At 42.2% G+C, this 22,647-nt stretch overlaps 1 protein-coding gene across 2 annotated transcripts in view; it reads right to left on the bottom strand.

The window, feature by feature from the left end:
• usp14 (ubiquitin specific peptidase 14 (tRNA-guanine transglycosylase)) overlaps positions 1-22,647 on the bottom strand; it is a 63,144-nt gene that overhangs the window by 24,521 nt on the left and 15,976 nt on the right. For both annotated transcript variants that reach the window (XM_048596389.1, XM_048596391.1), the window contains 3 exons: positions 14,488-14,591; positions 13,105-13,163; positions 3,615-3,745 (listed from right to left, as the gene is read on the bottom strand). In XM_048596389.1, coding sequence (XP_048452346.1) covers positions 3,615-3,745; positions 13,105-13,163; positions 14,488-14,591 — 294 coding nt within the window. The remainder of the gene's footprint in view (positions 1-3,614; positions 3,746-13,104; positions 13,164-14,487; positions 14,592-22,647) is intronic.

Raw genomic sequence — 22,647 nt, forward strand, 5'->3', positions numbered from 1 at the left:
GAAAGTCTCCACAAGCTTCAGACAGATACTTAAACTTTAAGTTAGTAAAAATGCAAACTAATTATTTATTTTGTTCTTTCAATTCCTCTAGAAAAGAATAAGACACTTAATCTCAATGAGACTTATGCTATTAAAGGAAAAAAAAAATTGTTTTAATTCATTTTTGTACATTAAAAGGATCTTAACAAAACATAGAAAGTAGATGCTGGAGTTGGCCATTTGACCCTTCAAGGCTGCTCCGTCATTTAGTATGATCATGGCTAACCATCCATCTCAGAACCCTGTTCCCACTTTCTCTGCATTCCCTTTGGTCCCTTGAGCATCCAAGAATCATAGAAACTAAAGGGATACATAATTTGTAATACTGAAAACTTGAGCATCAGAGTATCATCACTGCTATTACTGACAGTGGAGTGTCTTTATTTGTTCATGGGATATAGGCAACATGGTTCAGCATGTATTGCCATCTAATTATCCTGGAGGTGGTGGTGGTGGGAAATTGTCTTCTTGAATCACTACAGTCCTTGGGTATAGGTCCTTCCAGATTTAGAAGATATTGTGAGAGGAGCTTTGTGTGTCACTACAGTGTATCTTGTAGATGGTTAAAAAAAAATCAGTGGTGGGTGGAGTACCAATTAAACAGACCACTTTGTCAAGCTTGAGTAACACTGGAGCTGCACACATCCAGGCAGGTGGAGGGCATTCCATCACACTCCTGACCTGTACTTCAGATAATGAACCAGTGGCAAGCTCTCGCCGCAAAATCTCTAGGTTCTGAACTACATTGGCAGACACAGCAGTTATACAGATGGTCCAGTTTAGTTTCTGGTCAATGGTAACCCCCACAATATTGATTGTGGGGGTTTCAGCCATGGGGACATGGTTAAGATTCTCTTGTGTTGGAAATGGTCATTACCTCAGACTTGTGTGGCACAAAATTTACTTGTCACTTACCAGTTCAAGCCTGGACAATGCCCAGATCTTGCTTAATATGGGCACAAACTGCGTCAGCAGCCAAGGAGTTGGAAATTGCGCTGAACGTTATACAATCATCAGCAAACTTCTGGCCTTATAATGGAGGGATATTCATTGATGAAGCAGCTAAAGCAGCAGCTCAAGATAATGCCGAGGGCATTATCTTGAGGGACTATTTCAGTGATAACACTTAGCAATAACAACAATCATCATCTTTTGTCCTCTGTCAGATTCTAATCAAAGAGCTTCCCCCAAAAAAAAATGTCATTATACAATACTCAGTCAAATGCCACCATGATGTCAAGGACAGTCACTCTCTCCTCACCTCTAGATTTCAAAGTTTTTATACATGTTTGGACCAAGGCCATAATGAGGTCAAGAACCAAATGCCTTGGTGAAACGCAAACTGCGCATCAGAGATCAGGTTAATCTTTTGCAAATACCACTTGAATAGCACGGTGATAATCCTTTCCATCATTTTACTGACGATTGAGAGTAGACTGATAAGACAGTAAACAACCCATTCAATCTGTTCCGCTTTCTGTGCGCACAGCATACTTGGACAATCCTCCAGATTGTCGGATAGATGCCAGTGTTGTAGCTGTACTGAAACAGCACAGGCAGGGGCATGGCTAGTTCTAGACTGCAAGTCTCTAGTGCTATGTTTGGAATGCTATCAGGGCCCATTGACTTTGCAGTATCCAGTGTCTGTAACTGCTTCTGGATATCACGTGGATTGAATCAAATTGGCTGAATATTGGCATCTGTCATGCTGCAGATCTGAAGAGGCCGACATGGATCAACTACTCGGCACTTTGGACTGAAAATAGGTCCAACATTTCTGACTTGCCTTTTGAATGAATATGATGGGGATTCCCCCATCAATGGTGATGGTGTTATTTGTGGAGCCACCACCTTCCATTACATATTTAACTGTTCACAACTAGTCACAATTGAATATGACAGGACTGTAGCAATCAGATCCGATCTGTTGGTTGTACAATCACCAAGCCACATCTACTGCAAGCTGCTCCTATTGTATGGCATGCAAGTTCTGTTAATAACCCTGTATTTTGCTAGTATTCAAGATGGATAGCCTGAATAAAGAAAGAAATTATTGGCCTATTAATGGGGCAAGTAAGAATTAATCACAGAAATCTGATATTGGTGTGCAAAAGGATCAGTCAAATAAACCTAGCTGAAATTTTTGAAGCGGTACCAAACATTGCAGATAAGGGCATATCTATTTGAAGGGACTTCCAGAAGGCATTCAATAAAGTTGCGCATAAAAGAGATGATTGACAAAAACTTCAGCATGTGAAACTGAAGGCATCCTATTAACATGGTTGAGATTGGATTAGCAGATAGGGAGCAGAGTAATGACAATGGCCATATGTTCTAATTGGCAGGCTGTGATTAGTGTTGGCTGCAGGGTTCTAGTTTAATTTCACTACATTCATAAATGACTCGGAAAAAGCAACAGATAGTACCATCAATGAAGTTGGATGTAGGACTGAGTTAATTGGCATAGCGAATAGTGCAAATGGGAGCAGAAAGTTTAAAAAGCAAGGTGAAACATGAAATGAGTAAACAAAATTGTGGCAAATGGTACTCTTTGCAGAGCAATGTGTGATCAAGCACTATAGGTCTGAGAAAAATTAAGTAGTTATTTGCTAAAATGGAGTGTTAACTAGTAGCTCTGAACAAGCAGAGATTTACAGACAAAAACGCAGAAGTCACTAGAAGTTAGATGCAAAAGAATAATTTAATGGGCTAATGAAATCTTGAGCCCAAAGGAACAAAAAGTCAGATTAGACTCTATTTAGACTACTGTGTTAAGTTCTGCACACATTTTGGCCTTAACAGAGTGAAGTGCATTTGTCAGAATGATACTGGAGCTAAAAGGGTTAAATTGAGAGCAGACTGCAAAGATTAGCTTGTAATCATTTGAAGATAGATGATTAAGAGGCAATGCAACTGAAGTTTTCCTAATGATTAAAAAGAATCAACAGAGTAGGTAGACAGAAACTATTTCCACCATTAAGAAGGTGGCTTGACGTTAAAATTGAGGTTCAGGCATTTAAGTGTAATGTCAGAAAGCAGTTGTGTTTTTTTTACATAATTTAGTAGAAATATTGATGTTTCCTTCAAACATTTAGTGAGCCTGGATCAACAAAAAATTTGAAGCCTGAAATTGATAGATTGTTATGTAGAGATATTAAGGAATACAGAAACAAGACATTAATGTATAGATTAGCCATGATGAAATTGAATGATGAAACCTAGTCAAGAGAATGAATGACCTATCACTGTTGCCAGGTCCAAGACTTACTTCCACCATGATACAGGATAACTGAATAAATTAAATCTTTCCCAATTATCACAAAGGGAGCAAAGAAGGTTATTTAGTTAGGGTATTGTCACGACATTTTAAATTGTGTTGACCAGTGGGATCATGATACATCTCAATTAGGGGGTAGAAAAGAAGGCAACTATTATTCCAAACCAGATGAATAAAAAAAAACTTAATATCCTATCAGAATTTAGTTACATCGTCAAAGTTTTATCAAAATTATATTCTACTTTTATCAGGGAAAACAGGAGAAAACATCTAGAAATGCTTTGAAAAAGCAACTAACCTGCTGAAGATATTGTCCTTGATCCCCCTTTTCTGCAAACTGTGGGAAGGCCATGTGAAGAAACTGAAGTAGAATTATAGGTGGAATGCTAGAGGATGTTTTATCCATTGAATCAAACAAGTCTCGAAAAGCTGCAATAAACGCACATATAAAACAACTTATTCTTTTTATCACGATTGTGGATTTCCCATGTACTGACTTTAATAAATTGGAGGATGTGGTTGAGGCAATTTTGAAAAATATTTAAAAGACTGAGGCTTAGAAACAGATGCGAATAAAATTTTAAAACAACGTAACCTAGGGTTATGGGCTGAAAAATATTTAAGTGGGCCTGGATCAATTCAATGAAATAAAACTTGATAACTGTTTGTTGGGAAAATGAAAGAAGGGATTAATTCTGAACAACAAGGCTAGGCCTTGCAGGCGAAGAGCTGTTTCGAAAATAAGAATTGAGAAGGAAACAAGCATTGGGAAATTTTAAACAACAGGAGTTAAGGCTGAAGACCTGTTGATGCTGGTGAGAACTAAACTTCGCAACAACAAAGCTGGGACATAATCAACATTAACCTGCAGGATGGGAAAGCTGAGAATTCTTAAACGGCAGTGAAAGTAGTGTTGCACTTCCAAAATAAGAAAATTTACATTTCATTTTTATATGCAAGTACTGAAAAGATTCAATATCAGAGAGTGGTGAGAATAGGAGCTGGCCCAGTTTACAAGCAACCTTAAAGAAATCTTATCAGCTGAAACAAGATAAGCAGGCAGACGCAATGATGCTAACCAATACCCAGAAGGGTTTAAGCAGTTTTGTGATGGGATGGGGAGCCAACAATTTAAAATTGTAATTATACAATGATACGTCAGCACTGTTCTTACCAAGTTAACAGCCATTATGTTTACTGACAGACACAGTTCTTTTGTAAATCATGAAGAAAAACATAACATGAACCATAACATAGGTGTTGAGCCCAGGTGGTGATAAAATGGGATAAGTTAGATCCCAAAATGAAACCGGTTCTTGATAGATCAAGAAAGCAAAATACTGTGAATGGTGGGAAATGTCAGAACAGAACTCAGTTCTGAAGAAAAATCATACCAAACTTGAAACATTAACTCTTTTCTCTTTCAACACGTTCTGACAAACCTGTTGAGTTTCTCCAGCATTTCCTGTTTTTTATGATAGATCGCAAGTTTTACTTTTGCAATTGGTTATCATGGTAGTTAATCACTGAATATCTTCATGAGGTTGCCAATGTTCTTTTAACACAGAACATGTTGTTTATTCCCAAACAAAAGTTATATGTATACATTTAAGTTGTTAACACAAACAACAAAAACAGATTCAACCATTTTTCCCCCTCACAAATATTCAATCCCAGAGAAATATCACTCACAGCTTAACTAACATTTCTTATTTAACTGCTTCCAGTTTTCCTCTTCGACTGATAAAACAGTTTTAAGACTTATTTCCAGTTCTAATAGCCTGGATCTCCTTTAATTTCTGATGGCCTAAGTCTCTTTTCAGTTATGACAATTTGAACATTTTTGGGCAAACTCTCAGCTTGGAGATCTCACAAATAAGTCTGCCCCTTCTGCTAGGATCAAACTGTTGTTCTGATCTGAAAACATTCTTCTGCTAGAATTAAACTGAAACCAATTCTTTTGAACTGAACATACTTCACATTTTGTCTCAGGCTCTGCAAAAATGACAATAGCGTTTATTTTTTGCTTCTCTAGCTACAACCCAATTTTGTCCCACAGCATGACCCAAATATAAATAACTTTTGCTTTGGCAGATTCACTTTTAGCCAAATTCATGACCAAATCAGCTTTTTGTAATCCATCAAATAGCTCTTTCAAGTGGTATAAATGTTCTTCTCAGGTTTGGCTTAACAGAACCATATAGATGCAGACATTCCATGATGATATTCTTCTCAGGTTTGGCCGAACAGAGCCAAACGGAAAAAGACAACACAATTACTTGCATAACCTTTCAATGACTTTGTTGGTTAACATGTGAAAAAGTTATTTATGCATTTTTCATTCCAATGCATTTGATTATCATTACATTGATAAAATCCTTTCTGATATTTCTTTACCTCTATTAGAGGATTGAGCTTGTAAATATCCTTTTAAAAAGTTTATTTTTCCTAAAAATAGCATGCAATCTAATCCTCAATGCAAATTTCCAATCATGGAACTGGATATGATCCACCTTTGCCACTGCGTTGACTTTGTGATAACAGTCTTTGTAACCCATCTGGTTTCAGCAGCATCAAAAAAGGTGAGCTCCAACAACTATGACTCAGTCTGATAATGTCATTGATTGTCTCCTGTGAATTTAATATTTTCCCTATTTGAGCTAATTCTCTGGGTCGAATCAGTAAAGATACTGATTAATGAATAATGCATCACCTCCATATGATCATGTATAGTAAAGACATTTTGTCCCAGCCTATTCGCACAAATTGACTAATGAGCCTGCAACACCTTTCATAGAATATTATCAGAATGACTTAACTTCCAGAAAACTAACCTTTCAAGCAGCTCTGTATTATCCAGTCTGATTACTGGAGGGACTACTGGAGGGACAACTTGTAAATTTTCAATTTCCGATTCATTCTTGAATAATTTTGATTTTTTTTGGTATTTCATTCCTTATTTCTTTCACCACTTTAAATTCGTTGTATATAATACACTGATTTTTTCTCCCCTCCTGTCTGGAGTACTAACTCTGTGAATTCACTGAGTTTCTCTTTAGTTTGATATGGTCCAGTGAGCCTTGCTTTTAATGGTTCCACAGAAACAGATAACAATAATAACCCCTCATCGCCAGCAACAAAAATTGAGCTTGGGCTGGTTTATCAGTTCTAGTTTTTACTCTTTGATGAGAATTTTGCAAACGCTTTTCAACGAACTCTCAAGCTTTGGTTAGTTTCTTTTGGAAATTATATAAGTTGGAAGTGTCGTTTTGACCTTTGATTTCTAATTTTTATCCTTAATCAATTAAGGGGTCTTCTCACCTCATGTTTGCACATCAGGTCGAAAGGGTTGAAACCTGCGGACTCTTTTGGGTATCCCTAATGGCAAACAGTAACAGGAGATTCCTTTATCCAATTATTAAGACATTCCTGACAATAAGCTCTATTCATATCCTTTAAAGTTTAATGCCATCTTTCCAATGCTCCTTGAGATACAACTAGAATCCCTACAGTGCAGAAACAGGCTATTTGGTCCATCAAGTCTGCACTGAACCACTGAAGAGCATCCCATCCCCTACCCCTGTAACCACCATAGCCAACCCACACCTCCCTAGACACTGTGTGCAATTTAGCATTGCCAATCCACCTAACCGGCAAATCTTCAGACTGTGGGAGGAAATGAGAGCACCTGGAAACCCACGCTGACATGGGTAGAATGTGCAAACTCCACTCGATAGGTCGCCCAAGGCTGTAATTGAACCTGGCGCTGTGAGGCAGCAGTGCTAACCACTGAGCCACCGTGCCACCCCTAAAAGATTACGGATGATAAGTTGCTAAAAGAAATGGCTTTTTTCCTCATTAATATTATTTTTAAATGCTTGTTACATCAAATTTGAACTTTGATCTGAACGTATCCCTTAGGGTAATCTGTACTGCGTGAGAAAAAAAATTGAATTCTTACTACCATTTTGGCATACTTCCTCGAAGGCACTGCTTCAGGAAATCTTGTCAACACACCCATAATTGTGAAAAGATACTCTTCCCATTCCAGGTTTTACATAGAAATCCTACATAATCTATTGAGACCTCACTGAACTTTTCTTCAAAAGCTGGTAACAGAATTAAAGGCACAGGTTTGATTGATGGTTGGAGTTTCCCTACTACCTGACATGTACGGCCTGTCTGGCAATATTTCGCCACATATTAATATAATCCTGGCCAATAGAAACACTTCAATTTCTTAGCCTGTGTTTTCCTAATTCCCAAGTGACCTGCCATTGGACTTCTGTCAGCCACTCTGAAAATTTTTGCTTTTTTACAATGCTTAGGTGGTAGTTCCATCTGATGGGCTATGATCTATTCCTCATTGCTGGTATTTGAGGTGGGTTTGACATCTCCATTAACAATTGGTCTTTCAAGTAATAACGCGCAGGTATATTTCTTTTGATTCAATTTTTGAATAGAAATTTTGGTGTACCCCTCTCAATTCAGGACCACTTCAAGAAAGATGTGGGGTAGGTAAATTAATGTGATTCTCTCTTCCTTTTATTTAAATCTTTGAAAATAATCTCAGATAAACTTAATTTCCAAGTCATTTATCCTAAGATTGTAAGGGGTGGCACGGTGGCTCAGTGGTTAGCACTACTGCCTCACAGCGCCAGGGACCCGGGTTCGATTCCACCCTTGGATGACTGTCTGTGTGGAGTTTGCACATTCACCCCATGTCTGCGTGGGTTTCCTCCGGATGCTCCAGTATCCCCCCCCACAGTCCAAAGATGTGCTGGCTAGATGGATTGGCCATGCTAAATTGTCCGTACTGTTCAGGGATGTGTAGACTGGGTGGGTTATAGAGGGACGGGTCTGGGTGGGATGCTTTGAGGGCCAGTGTGGACTTGTTGAGCCAAAGGGCCTGTTTCCACACTGTAGGGATTCTATGATCTCTTTTTAATTAACTCCCCCTCTTATCCAATTCTATGAGGCCGAAACCAAATTACATCAGCAAGGAATCACCCATGATATGCCTCACATATGTGTCAGTTTCTTTTCTGTTTACTGGCTATTCTATCACCCTCTGTGACAACAATATTTTTGAACCAGCCACATCATTCTCCATGATAAAATCAACTTCTTCCAGTGTCTCTCAATGTCTTTGTTGACTTACCCCTTGGATTAGAAGACTAAGGAAACATCTCTCCCATTGAAATGAGAAGTATTCAGAACTTCTAGTGAGAATCAGATCACTGTCAATAATTGAGGATAATTTTCTTGGCTGTCCTGAGTCATCTTTCCCTTCCTAGTAGGATTTGAGGGAATATACTAAAAACTTATTTGGAGAAATACATGATTAGGAAATGTTTGGAGGGATATGGGCCAGAAGCAGGCAGGTGGGACTAGTTGAGTTTGAGATTAAGTTCAGCATAGACTGTTTGGACCAAAGGGTCTGTTTCCATGCTGGATGACTCTATTATACTATACTGTAGTTTTAATACCCATTTCCTTTCCTGCTGTTTTTTTCTCTCCCCCAGAGATTCCTTGAGCACTCCTACTGCAACTGTTCTCCTATTCATTTTCCCCTCGATTGCTTTTCGTATGTCCAGCCTTATTACAATCGAAGCATATTATATGCTTTGCATTTCTTTTAGGTTCTAGCCTATCATTTTGTCAACTGTTTGCTCTGTAAACCTGATATTTTTTCCATTCTCAAATTTTCTATTCCTTTGATCATCTTGTGGATTCCATATGATCACTTCCTCAGGTATTTGTCAGAATCGTTGCTACTTAGCTATGTAAATCTTCAGGTTTACTAGAATGCTATTTTGGAATTCTTCCATAATCACTATTTTCTTCACTTTTCAAATTCTTTCTAACATTAATAATCAAAACCACTGATCCCATAACACTTCTTTTTCTACAACTTATTTGTAAATTCTACAAACATCAAATTTCATTTATTTCTTATAGTTCTAACCTTTATCTGATCAGTTTGAGGGACAGGTTCATAATCATGAAGTAGTGCAGATTGTTCACCTGTCAAATTATATATTCACTCATGACTTTAATGATGGAGCTTTTTGACTGGTAAATTCCAAAACATTTTTGGCCACAATCTTCCCAGCCACCTTTTAAAATGAGATAATAGATTTTTCTACTCCATCCTCTGCATTTTAAACGCAGATTTCTAGGTAAATAAAAAGCCTTCTTGGAATCAGCATCGTCCTCTACTTCCGCTTATTCTCAGCTTCTCTCTAGCCAAGTCACGTTGTCCGATTTCCTTATCTCTTTGGTATTGAAGGGTGTTAAATTCAAACTTCTCTCTCTTTCTTTCCAATTCAAGCATTCTCACTTCCAGTTCTTTCCAATCTTTCGTTTCCTTCCTGTTGCTCTTTGCTCCATTCTCGTCGCTTTTTGTTTCTAATTTGTTTTCTTTCTCATTAGTAACCGAAACTTAGCTACTTTTAGCTGTCACATTTTAATTTCAGGTTTTCTTTTTAATTCTAAAGGTTGTGTAATTACTTTAAGCATCTCATCCACATAAGAGATAACAAGGTGTAGAGCTGGATGAACACAGCAGGCCAAGCTGCATCAGAGGAGCAGGAAGGCTGACGTTTCGGGCCTAGACCTTTCTTCAGAAATCATCCACATAAGATCCTGTTTTGACTTCTACTTTGAACTACAGTCAGCATAACCTTAATTGGATTTCAAATGATCCACTGTTATCTCTTCTATTCTTAAAAACGTCCAGGCAACAGTCAAAGCTACTTTGAAAGAAAAATCCATGTAACATACTTCACAACAACACTCCTGTTTTGTCCAGTATCACCAAGTATTTATTCCTTTAATAATTTACAGATCCTGCTTAAATGCAATGAATTGTCCTATTCCGGAAAGCCTCCTATCTTGTTGTGATCGCAATTCATCAAAATAATGGACAGTTCTGATCCCAGAATAAAAAAGGCTTCATGGATCTAGGTTTTATTTTTGCAGTAGGTTACTACAGTGGTTAAGATTAAACTTTTGTCCTGAACTGAAAAGCTTATTCTTCTTCCCAAATGAAAATGAAACCAGATTTATCACGGAATCTCACAAGTGTTATAGTGCAGAAGCTGCACCAGCTCTCCACATGAATATCATGACTTAGTATCATTTCTCTGTCTTTCTCCATACTGTTCCACATTATTTCTATTTACATAATTATCTAAAACCCTCTTGAACGATTCAATTGAATCACACTTACAGGGAGTCTATTCTATAATCAACAGTCTTGTGAAAAAATTTTAATACCACATCTGTTTCTTTTGCAGATCAATTAAAATGTGCCCTCTCAGTCTTAATCCTTTCACAAGTGGGAACAGTTTCTTCCTACCTACTCAACCTAGCCCCCTCATGATTTTGAAATTCCCATCAGATCTCTTCTTAGTTGTCTTCTCTCCAAAAATAACAACCCAAACTTTACAATCCATCCTTATAATTGAAGATCCTCTTCCCTGGAACCCTCCTTGTAAAATCGCTCTTGTGCTGTCTCCAATATCTTCACATCCTTCCTATGGTGTGGCACAGAGAAAAGTAGGCAATATTTCAGCTGAGGTCTTGTACAATCTCAGTATTACATCCTTGCTCCAGTATACCATACCCATTTTAATAAAGCCGAGGATATGGCATGGTTTATTAATTGCTCTCTCCACCAGTCTTGCCACCATATCTATGCTCATATACACCTAAGTTTCTCTGCTGATGCACTTGCTTTAGAATTGTACCTCTTATTTCATAATGTCTGTCAATTTTCACCAAAATGCATCACTTTGCACTTCTTTGCACTGAACTTCATCTGCCAACTATCCACCCACTATAACAATTTTTCCATTTCTTTTTGAAGTTCTATCTTGTCCTCTTCACAATTTACAAGTCTCGCACTATCTGCAAACTTTGAAATTGTCTACTCCACATAAAGGTCTAAGTATCAGGAAATGCAAGAGTTGAATGCTTTTACCCCTGGAGAACTCCACAACAAAATTTCCTCCACCCTGGAAAATATCTACTGATCACAACATTCTGTTATCTATCATTCAGCCAACTTTGTATCTATATAGCACGTGGAATAAAAGCAACAATGTTTCTCCCAAGTCCATTACTCTTCTGAACAGAGCCCAAACTAATTACCAGATCCCTTTCTTTTCATTATTTATTCACGGGGTGTGGACATGGCAAGCTATCCCTCCCTAATTTCCCCTTGATCTGAGTGACTAGCTGGGGCCTTTCCAGAGGGCAGGTAAAAGTCAATCACATTGTTGTGGGTCTGAAGTCATGTGTTGGTCAGACCAGGCAAGGATGACAGATTTTCTTCCCTATAGGGCATTACTGAAGCATAACAATCAACATTGGTTGCATGGCTGCCAATTGGCTAGTTTTTAATTCCAGATTTTTTTTTGTTGAATTCAAATTTCACAATCTCCTAAGGCAGGATTCAAACTCACGACCCCAGAAAATTAGCCTGAGGTTTTCAATCGCCAGTCCAGTGCCGTTACCACTATGCTCCTGCCTCCCACATCCATCATAACTGTGTCATAAACTCAGCAGTGTAAATAGAAGTACCTGATACTGTACTAAGTCACACGCTATATTAGAAATTAAATATATAAGTCACTTTCTCAACTACCTTTCTGACCTCTTCAGGAAATAAGTTACTCTCATAAAACCAAAATCCATCAGCCTCTATTTTAAAATTCTAACTTTCCAAATGACGATAAAATATTAGATACCTTTATTTCACAAGGAAGTTTATGGATACACAAGTCTTAATAATATATACATTATATAGGATACAAAATGATTACACTGTTAAAAAAATCCATCAGGATGCAATTTTAATAAAGTTTAAAGTTTAAATAATTTTGTTTCGTTGTAGTTCTTCAGAATGTAATATCAACTAGAGAACTGATAAGCAAAAGACTACTTCCAGGACACTGAACAAATGGAGAATATATTATATCTTGAGTGCAAATTCAAAAATAACACATTAGTAAATAGTGCTGCATAGACAGACATATTGCAAGACAAAGCTTCAGCAAAGTCAGGACAAAGGCAATAATACAAATGTGGCATTATTCAAATAAATGCAAAATATCACAGCCACTGAAAATCTGACATTAAAAAAAGAAAATACCGCAGAAATTGAGCAGGTCTGGCTGTCAATATGGAGAGACCGTGCGAAAACATGACAGCGAGTACGAGCGCGAGCAAGTGAGAGAGAGCGCACGAGCACAAACGAGAACGCTTATTAACGTTTTAAGCCCACCATGACTCTTCTTCAGTTCTGATAAACTCCAACTCTGAAGGTTCCATCAGCTCCTGGTAATTCAATAAAGGCACACGGTTTGACCTTTTTTCTTACCCCATCCCACCAGAGAACAGGTCGCTCTAGCCACCAACTTGCTATAAAACTTAATTTAAATAATAAATACTCACAGATCATTCAATAGTAGAAGACATTACAGCCAAACCCAACAATGATATCCACAGTATATTTTTTCTAGCAAGAATTATTCGACTACAGCCACAAAGTTGCTCTTTCTCCCCCAACTCTAGAAGACCAAAGTTGATTCTTAGTGCCACCTCCACTGACCAAAAACAAACGAGATCAATGTCACACCATGCACTGTATTTACCCATCAAATGACCACAGAGATGCAACTATCTCTTGCTTTCGCATGGAGGGGGAAGAAACAGGTCAAAATAAGTTGTAGGAAATAAACTGACTTTTTTTGACAAAGTATCAAGACAAAATTACTTACCTGCTGTGATATACTGTGGAGGAGTCATAGCTACTGAAGTTCTCAAGGCACCTTTATATCTACAAGAATGAGTAAATAAACGAACATTTTCAGTAAATTGAATACAGATGAACACAGATGGTACTTGGGGATAACTGTTAGCGTGCAGCGAGAATTATTCCTAAAGTTTCATTGCGTTCTGGCAAGGCAGAAATTTCATTAATGCAGATGGCTAATATGTCTTGATTACATTTGATGGCAGCCTTTTGAAGTTTGCGACTCTTTTTATGAGCGTGTTGCAGTAGCATCTGGGTACTTGCAAAATAATTCAGCTACATCTCCATGAAACAGGTTTTGTCCTTCACGGGTGACTGAATGATTGAGAGCAGTGAAGAATAAAGCAACTATTTCTCTTCAGCCTAGTTAGCTATATAGCTTACTTAAAATGACAATTATAAATGTTCAAAATGCACAAAACATAGCAGAACAAAATTTTAATCATAACTGCAAGGTTCATCATTTTTGCCCTCAGGTTATCAGACAAGTTAACACAAGAAGTGGCGGCACGGTTGCTCAGTGGTTAGCACTGCTGCCTCACACCTCCAGGGACCCAAGTTTGATTCCAGCTTTGGGTGACAGTGTAGAGTTTGAACTTTCTCCTTGTCTGTGTAGGTTCCCTCCAGCTGCTCCAGTTTCCTCCCACAGTCCAAAGATGTGTGGGTTACGTGGATTGGCCATGCTAAATTGCCCATAGTATCCAAGGATGTGTAGGCTAGGTATGTTAGCCGTGGGAAATGCAGGGTTGCAGGGATAAGGGGTGGTGGGTGTTGACCTTCAGAGGTTTGTTGTGGACTCAATGGACTGAATGGCTTGCTTCCACACTATAGGGGTTATATAAATGTAAATTGTATTCCACGGCTCCATAAAAACCCAATACACCAAATACATTCATGCTTATCTTGTCATTTTAATAGGATGCTTTACTTGTCTTTCTCTGACCTCAGAACATCGTGTAATTGGGAAAAACATCCCACATTATGCTAGCCTGTAACCTGTAGCACCACATTGGACAAGTCTGGACATAAGCGACTCTTCCTGTGAAAAGCCATCTAGCCTGTTATAGAACCAACAGCAATATGTTCTGACTCTTGTTTATCAACAATTGACATTTTTAATTATTACAAATGTTTCCTTTTATTCATTAATTTCCTTGTCAATTTGTATTTTGAAGTAGACCCGACTTGAAATAAATGTAAAGATAAGAGATGCAACATTAGTCCAATTCAAATTTCGTTGCTTTATTTTGATAATATTAAACGATTTTAAAAAATTGAAGAGGAAAACTAATATACAATTGCAATGCTCTAAATATTCTAAATCTTGCTGCAGTCTCCAGCCACTTACCGTTTAAGAGTATCCCTGAGTTCAGGCACTGATCGTAGACACTGAACTGTGGCATTCATGTAGCAAGTGTTTCCAAGATTGGTGAGCCCACATGGAAGATCCATCTACCAACAAAAAAACATAATAGCTGTAAAGAAAAATTGGGTCTTTATTAAAACGATACCTTTTTAGAATAGGTATAGAAATACTCAATAATTATATGCATGGACCATTTCAGCAGAAAAACTGTTTTCTTTTCGTTACAACACAGAGACAGAAAGTCATACCAAATCAGCCTTGCTACCTCTGCATTTACAACACAGTAAAATTAAAACCCTCAAAGGCTCTCAAAATTGACCCACAGACATTTGAATAACCAACCCAGGATCTGCCAATAATGAATTCCAGATACTAGCTTGTATCTTAAACAAAAGACTTAGTACATTATTAACAGTAGAGAGCAAAACAATTAAACAAAGTAGTCTAACTGGTCTATGCTACAAACCCAAAATCTTTTGTTTTCAGCTTCATTCACATAAAAAATAAATAAACAATCACAGTTAAGGGATAAAGAAAAGAAAGTAATAAAACTGGCCAGAGTAAGTTATTTTCAAGATGTGTTGTTCCACAGGCAGAGATGGTTTCTTTGTTGATTTTCTGAAGATGTTGAACAGAGCCACCGTTTCAGTTCACTCAGATAAAGACAATTACACTTATAACCTAGTTTTCTATTCTATGAGCTTTCAAGAGCTGCTTATGGGAGGTTAGGCAGAGAGATTTCAAATCCTCATGCTGCATCAACAGTCAGGTTCCAAACCGAAGAGAGTCCAAAATCCAATTCATAATCTACCCACTCCCTGACAGACTGACTGTCTCCTCCATGATGTCTCAGTTACCATTCAAAATTTGCCATGTGCTTGAGCATAAGGTATTTTCTAGACTTTCTAGAATTAATTCCCAGGCATTGGTCTCATTAATAGCCAACTTCTGTTATTTGTTTAATCATAATGTTCTTCCCCAGTGAAGAAGTGTGCAGAAGCTTCTGATCAGGAACGAACCTACAATTAACTTCCAGACCTGGCCTGAGAAATAAATAAAAGCTTGTTTGCTCCATTTATTTTAACAGAAGCAGTTAGCCAAAAGACATTTTTAGCTCACAGTTCAGAGCTCCAAATCAAACTGTACAAAATAAAAACAGTGAAAATTCATTGAGGGTTCTAACATTTTCCTCACTGAAAATATACAGTCCCTGGAAGCATCATCATCATTTGGGTCATCCTTCCATATTGATATTCCAAGATGCCAGGATGGCACCTCATCCATCCTTAATCTATGCAGATGTTTAGAAACAGCCAGGAGATGTGCCTGGTATAATGTAAACTGATCTTAAACTGGGAGCTGGCAATTCTGATAGCTGCATACTTGCCCTGAATTCAATAGGCAGAAGGATTTGAACAGGTGATTTACTCACAAACTCCCAGTTCCTAGAAATTAAGCACATTAACAAGTGCTCAGAGACAGGGAGCAGTTTTCCCCATCAGCTCTATTCTTCATAGAGTCATATAGCTGTACAGTATGGAAACAGACCCTTCAGTCCAAATTGTCCACACCAACCAGATATCCTAAATTCATCTCGTCCCATTTGCCAGCATTTGGCCCAAATCCCTTTAAACCCTTCCTATTCATATACCCATCCAGATGCCTTTTAAAATGTCGTAATTGTACCAGCCTCCACCACTTCCTCTGGCAGCGCATTCCATACACACTCCACCCTGTGTGTGAAAACGTTGCCCCTTTGGTCCCTCGTAAATCTTTCCCCTCTCACCTTAAACTTATGTCCTCCAGTTTTAGACTCCCCCACCATGGGGAAAAGATCTTGGCTTTTCACTCTAACCATGCCCTTCATGACTTTATAAACTTCTATAAGGTCACCCCTCAGCCTCCGACGCTCCAGGGAAAATAGTCCCAGCCTATTCAGCCTCTTCCTAGAACTCAATTCCTCCAACCCTGGCACCATCCTTGTAAATCTTTTCTGAACCCTTTCAAGTTTCACAACATCCTTCCTATCGTAGGGAGGCCAGTATTGAATGCAGTATTCCAAAAGTGGCCTAACCAATGTCTTGCACAGCGCAACATGACCTCCTGATTCCTATACTCAATGCACTGACCAATAAAGGCAAACATACCAAACACTTTTTTCACTATCCTGACCACCTGTGACTCAAGGAACTATGAACCTGCACTCCAATATCTTTTTGTTCAGCAACACTCCCAGGACCTTACCATTGAGTGCACAAGTCGTGCCCGGATTTGCCTTTCCAAAGTGCAGCACCTCACATTTATCTAAATTAAACTTCAGCTGCTATTCCTCAGCCCACTGCCCCATCTGATCAACGTCCCGTTGTACTGAGGTAACCTTCTTCGCTGTCCACTACACCTCCAATTTTGGTGTCATCTGCAAACTTACTAACCATAGCTCCTATGTTCACGTCCAAATCATTTATACAAATTACGAAAAGCAGTGGGCCAAGCACCAATCCTTATGGCACACTGCTGGTCACAGGCCTCCAGTCTGAAAAGTGATCGTCCACCATCACGCTCTGTCTTCTGCCAGACAGAATGTGAACAAAAACAGAAGGAAGACCCAAGGAGAGGTTTCATAACACTTGGGCTAGACAGCAGAATGTTGCCTCCACAAGCTACTGAAATCAAACTACTCAGCTCTAACCATCTTTTTGCTCTATAATGTCAGCGAACCACCCTTAAAGATCACAGGTCATATACTTTTCTTCTGTCTAATTACCTAATGGATATCTAAACTGCTGCTTCTTAATAAAATTAAATAAACTATCTGAAAACTACTTGTGCTTATTGTCTTTTCATCTTGAGTACCTCAGAGCTGCGAATCCCAGGTCTTACATAGCCAGTCATTTATTTGAAAATAAAATCCCAAAACTCAGCATGGTCATCAAGCATGTTGATACTGCATCAGAGTTATTCCCATGTTGTCAATCCCTATTTCATAGCACTCCATGCAAGGAGGCTGAATATTCAAATTTCTGACCTGCAAGCTCCTCCTCTGCACCTTACCACAATACCATTACATATAATGAAACCTGGACTTGTTCCCAACATGACAGGTATAAATTCAGATGTAGATCTTGTCCACCACCTCATATTTCGAAAATTAGGAGCTTAGATTAGACTATGAGTTAAGTGGAATGACCCATGTTAATGTAAGATTATACACAAGACTGCAGCTTGTGATGGACTGAACAGCTTGGTTTACTCGAGCCACAGAAAAGAAGCAAGACTGGATACTTTTTGCTGTGTACTCTTGACTAGAAGTGTTGTGTGGAATCCAAAGGAGTGGACTGAGTGGCAGGGGAAGGGAAAAAAGATTTGATAAAGTGTAATCTCATTCCTAAACATTAGTTTAAAATCTATTTTAGTGCACACCATTGCAAAAGCATGTCAATTTCAAATACTTCACTAAATTTGCAGGGCTGAAGAAAATAACAAGAATGGGACCAACTGGATAGCTCTTTCAAAGGTCTGGTACAGACATGATGGGACAATAGACTTCTGTTGCATAATTCAATGAAATGCAACAGTAACCAGTTTGAATCAGCGATAGTAGGAACTGCAGATGCTGGAGAATCCGAGACAACAAGGTGCAGGGCTGGATGAACACAGCAGGCCAAGCAGCATCATAGGAGCAGAGAGGCTGACGTTTCGGGCCTAGACCCTTCATCAGAAAAGGGGGAGGGGAAGGGGGTTTTGAAATAAATAGGGAGAGAGTGGGAGGCGGATAGAAGAGGGATAGAGGAGAGGATAGGTGGAGAGGAAACAAACAGGTCGAAGAGGCGGGGATGGAGCCAGTAAAGGTGAGTGTAGGTAGGGAGTTAGGAAGGGGATAGGTCAGTCCAGGGAGGACGGACAGGTCAAGGGGGCGGGATGAGGTTAGTCGGTAGGAGATGGAGGTGCGGCTTGAGGTGGGAGGAAGAACAGGTTAGGGAGGCAGGGACGAGCTGGACTGGTTTTGGGATGTGGTGGGGGGAGGGGAGATTTTGAAACTTGTGAAATCCACATTGATACCATTGGGCTGCAGGGTTCCCAAGCGGAATATGAGTTGCTGTTCCTGCAACCTTCGGGTGGCATCGCTGTGGCACTGCAGGAGGCCCAGGATGGACATGTCGTCTGAGGAATGGGAGGGGGAGTTGAAATGGTTCGCGACTGGGAGGTGCAGTTGTTTGTTGCGAACCGAGCGTAGGTGTTCTGCAAAGCGGTCCCCGAGTCTCCGCTTGGTTTCCCCGATGTAGAGGAAGCCACACCGGGTACAGCGGATGCAGTATACCACATTGGCAGATGTGCAGGTGAACATCTGCTTGATGTGGAAAGTCTTCTTGGGGCCTGGGATGGGGGTGAGGGAGGAGGTATGGGGGCAGGTGTAGCACTTCCTGCGGTTGCAGGGAAAAGTGCCGGGTGTGGTGGAGCTGGAGGGGAGTGTGGAGCGGACAAGGGAGTCACGGAGAGAGTTGTCCCTCCGGAAAGCAGATAAGGGTGGGGAGGGAAAGATGTCTTTGGTGGTGGGGTCGGATTGCAGATGGCGGAAGTGTCGGAGGATGATGCGTTGGATCCGGAGGTTGGTGGGGTGGTACGTGAGGACGAGGGGGATTCTTTTTTGGTTTTTATTGCGTGGACGGGGTGTGAGGGATGAGGTGCGGGAGATGTGGGAGACACGGTTGAGGGCGTTCTCGACCACCGAGGAGGGGAAGTTACGGTCCTTGAAAAACGAGGACAACTGAGATGTACGGGAGTGGAATGCCTCATCCTGGGAGCAGATGCGGCGGAGGCGAAGGAATTGGGAATAGGGGATAGCATTTTTGCAGGAAGCGGGGTGGGAGGAGGAGTATTCTAGGTAGCTGTGGGAGTCGGTGGGCTTGAAATGAATATCGGTTTCTAGGTGGTTGCCCGATATGGAGACAGAGAGGTCCAGGAAGGGGAGAGAGGTGTTAGAGATGGTCCAGGTAAACTTAAGGTTGGGGTGGAAGGTGTTAGTGAAGTGTATGAACTGTTCGAGCTCCTCGTGGGAGCACGAGGCGGCGCCGATACAGTCATCAATGTAACGGAGGAAGAGGTGGGGTTTAGGGCCGGTGTAGGTACGGAAGAGGGATTGTTCCACGTAACCTACAAAGAGGCAGGCGTAGCTTGGGCCCATGCGGGTACCCATGGCTACCCCCTTTGTCTGTAGGAAGTGGGAGGAATTGAAAGAGAAGTTGTTGAGTGTGAGGACGAGTTCGGCTAAGCGGATGAGGGTATCAGTGGAGGGGGACTGGTCGGGCCTGCGGGACAGGAAGAAGCGGAGGGCCTTAAGGCCATCTGCATGGGGAATGCAGGTGTAGAGGGACTGGACATCCATGGTAAAGATGAGGTGTTGGGGACCGGGGAATTGGAAGTTCTGGAGGAGGTGGAGGGCGTGGGTGGTGTCACGGACATAGGTAGGGAGTTCCTGGACCAAGGGGGAGAAAATGGAGTCGAGATAGTTGGAGATCAGTTCGGTGGGGCAGGAGCAGGCGGAGACAATGGGTCGACCAGGGCATTCAGGTTTGTGGATTTTGGGAAGGAGATAGAAGCGGGCAGTGCGAGGTTGGGGAACGATGAGGTTGGAGGCCGTGGGTGGGAGGTCACCTGAGGTGATGAGGTTGTGGATGGTTTGCGAGATGATGGTTTGGTGCTCAGGGGTGGGGTCATGATCAAGGGGGCGGTAGGAGGAGGTGTCGGAGAGTTGGCGTCCGGCCTCGGCGATGTAGAGGTCAGTGCGCCATACTGCAACTGCGCCTCCCTTGTCCGCGGGTTTTATGGTGAAGTTGGGATTGGAGCGGAGGGAGCGGAGGGAGCGGAGGGCTGCACGTTCTGCGGGGGAGAGGTTGGAGTGGGTGAGAGGGGTGGAGAGGTTGAGGCGATTGATGTCTCGACGGCAGTTGGAGATGAAGAGGTCGAGGGAGGGTAGGAGGCCTTGGGGTGGTGTCCAGGAGGAGGGGGTCTGTTGGAAGCGGGAGAAGGGGTCAGTAGAGGGAGGGTTAGGTTCACGGTTAAAGAAGTAAGCGTGGAGGCGGAGGCGGCGGAAAAACTGCTCAATGTCCAAACGTGAGCGGTATTTGTTGATGTGTGGGTGGAGGGGGACAAAGGTGAGCCCTTTACTGAGGACTGACCGTTCGTCCTCAGTAAGGGGTAGGTCTGGGGGGATGGTGAACACTCAGCAGGGCTGGGTGCTGCTGTCTCCTCTGGAGCTGCTGGCTGTGGGCGGAGCTGCGTCGGCTGTGGGCTGTGGGCGGAGTTGTGCCGGTGTCGGCGGTGGGCGGAGTTGCGCCGGCGGTGGGTGGAGTTGCGTCCGCGTTGGTGATGGGCGGACCGGCGTCGGAGGCAGGAGGAGCGGGGTAGGCGGCGGCAGTAGCGGTGAGGGTGGTCGCGACTTCAGTGTCGGTGGCAACGGCAGCGATGGTGTTTGCTGTCCCAGAAGTGGGGAACCCGGCGGTGGCGGTGTGACGTCATCTGTGGGTTCTCCGATAGTGGCCTCATGGCCAATGGTGGCGGACCCATTGTGGGGAAGGTCCTGGGTATAGCTGGGGATTTGGGGGGTGGAGGAAGCCCGTTTTGGGTGGTCGGCACCAGTAAGTTTACTGTACTTACGGTTTTTAGTGTCCAATAAAGCTGAGTAGAATTGGGAGTTCAGATTGTGGATCCTACGAAGAATAAAAAACAGGAGAGGTCCTTTGCAGGTCTGGGAGAGGGAGGCTCTGAGCTGGGGTAGGCTTGATTGTAATGCCTGGAGATGCCGGCGCATTGCTGCAAGTGTGTGTTTCAGGAGTCGCAGGGAGAAACGCTTCTGAAGGATCTCAACACCATGAATGTAGATATTATCACGGTTGGGGCCAAATTGGGAAGGCTTGAATGTGGATTGTAGTCCATTGGGGATGATCTGGTTCCGTGGGCAGGTGCTAAGGAAGGTGATGTGGCTGTAGTACCTGGTTTGCTTCAGGACGTGGTCGAGCAGTTTCAGGGCCGAACCCTTCTCCCGCTTCCAACAGACCCCCTCCTCCTGGACACCACCCCAAGGCCTCCTACCCTCCCTCGACCTCTTCATCTCCAACTGCCGTCGAGACATCAATCGCCTCAACCTCTCCACCCCTCTCACCCACTCCAACCTCTCCCCCGCAGAACGTGCAGCCCTCCGCTCCCTCCGCTCCCTCCGCTCCAATCCCAACTTCACCATAAAACCCGCGGACAAGGGAGGCGCAGTTGCAGTATGGCGCACTGACCTCTACATCGCCGAGGCCGGACGCCAACTCTCCGACACCTCCTCCTACCGCCCCCTTGATCATGACCCCACCCCTGAGCACCAAACCATCATCTCGCAAACCATCCACAACCTCATCACCTCAGGTGACCTCCCACCCACGGCCTCCAACCTCATCGTTCCCCAACCTCGCACTGCCCGCTTCTATCTCCTTCCCAAAATCCACAAACCTGAATGCCCTGGTCGACCCATTGTCTCCGCCTGCTCCTGCCCCACCGAACTGATCTCCAACTATCTCGACTCCATTTTCTCCCCCTTGGTCCAGGAACTCCCTACCTATGTCCGTGACACCACCCACGCCCTCCACCTCCTCCAGAACTTCCAATTCCCCGGTCCCCAACACCTCATCTTTACCATGGATGTCCAGTCCCTCTACACCTGCATTCCCCATGCAGATGGCCTTAAGGCCCTCCGCTTCTTCCTGTCCCGCAGGCCCGACCAGTCCCCCTCCACTGATACCCTCATCCGCTTAGCCGAACTCGTCCTCACACTCAACAACTTCTCTTTCAATTCCTCCCACTTCCTACAGACAAAGGGGGTAGCCATGGGTACCCGCATGGGCCCAAGCTACGCCTGCCTCTTTGTAGGTTACGTGGAACAATCCCTCTTCCGTACCTACACCGGCCCTAAACCCCACCTCTTCCTCCGTTACATTGATGACTGTATCGGCGCCGCCTCGTGCTCCCACGAGGAGCTCGAACAGTTCATACACTTCACTAACACCTTCCACCCCAACCTTAAGTTTACCTGGACCATCTCTAACACCTCTCTCCCCTTCCTGGACCTCTCTGTCTCCATATCGGGCAACCACCTAGAAACCG

Source organism: Rhincodon typus, chromosome 4, assembly GCF_021869965.1.
Source record: "Rhincodon typus isolate 14 chromosome 4, sRhiTyp1.1, whole genome shotgun sequence".
NCBI lineage: Eukaryota > Metazoa > Chordata > Chondrichthyes > Orectolobiformes > Rhincodontidae > Rhincodon > Rhincodon typus.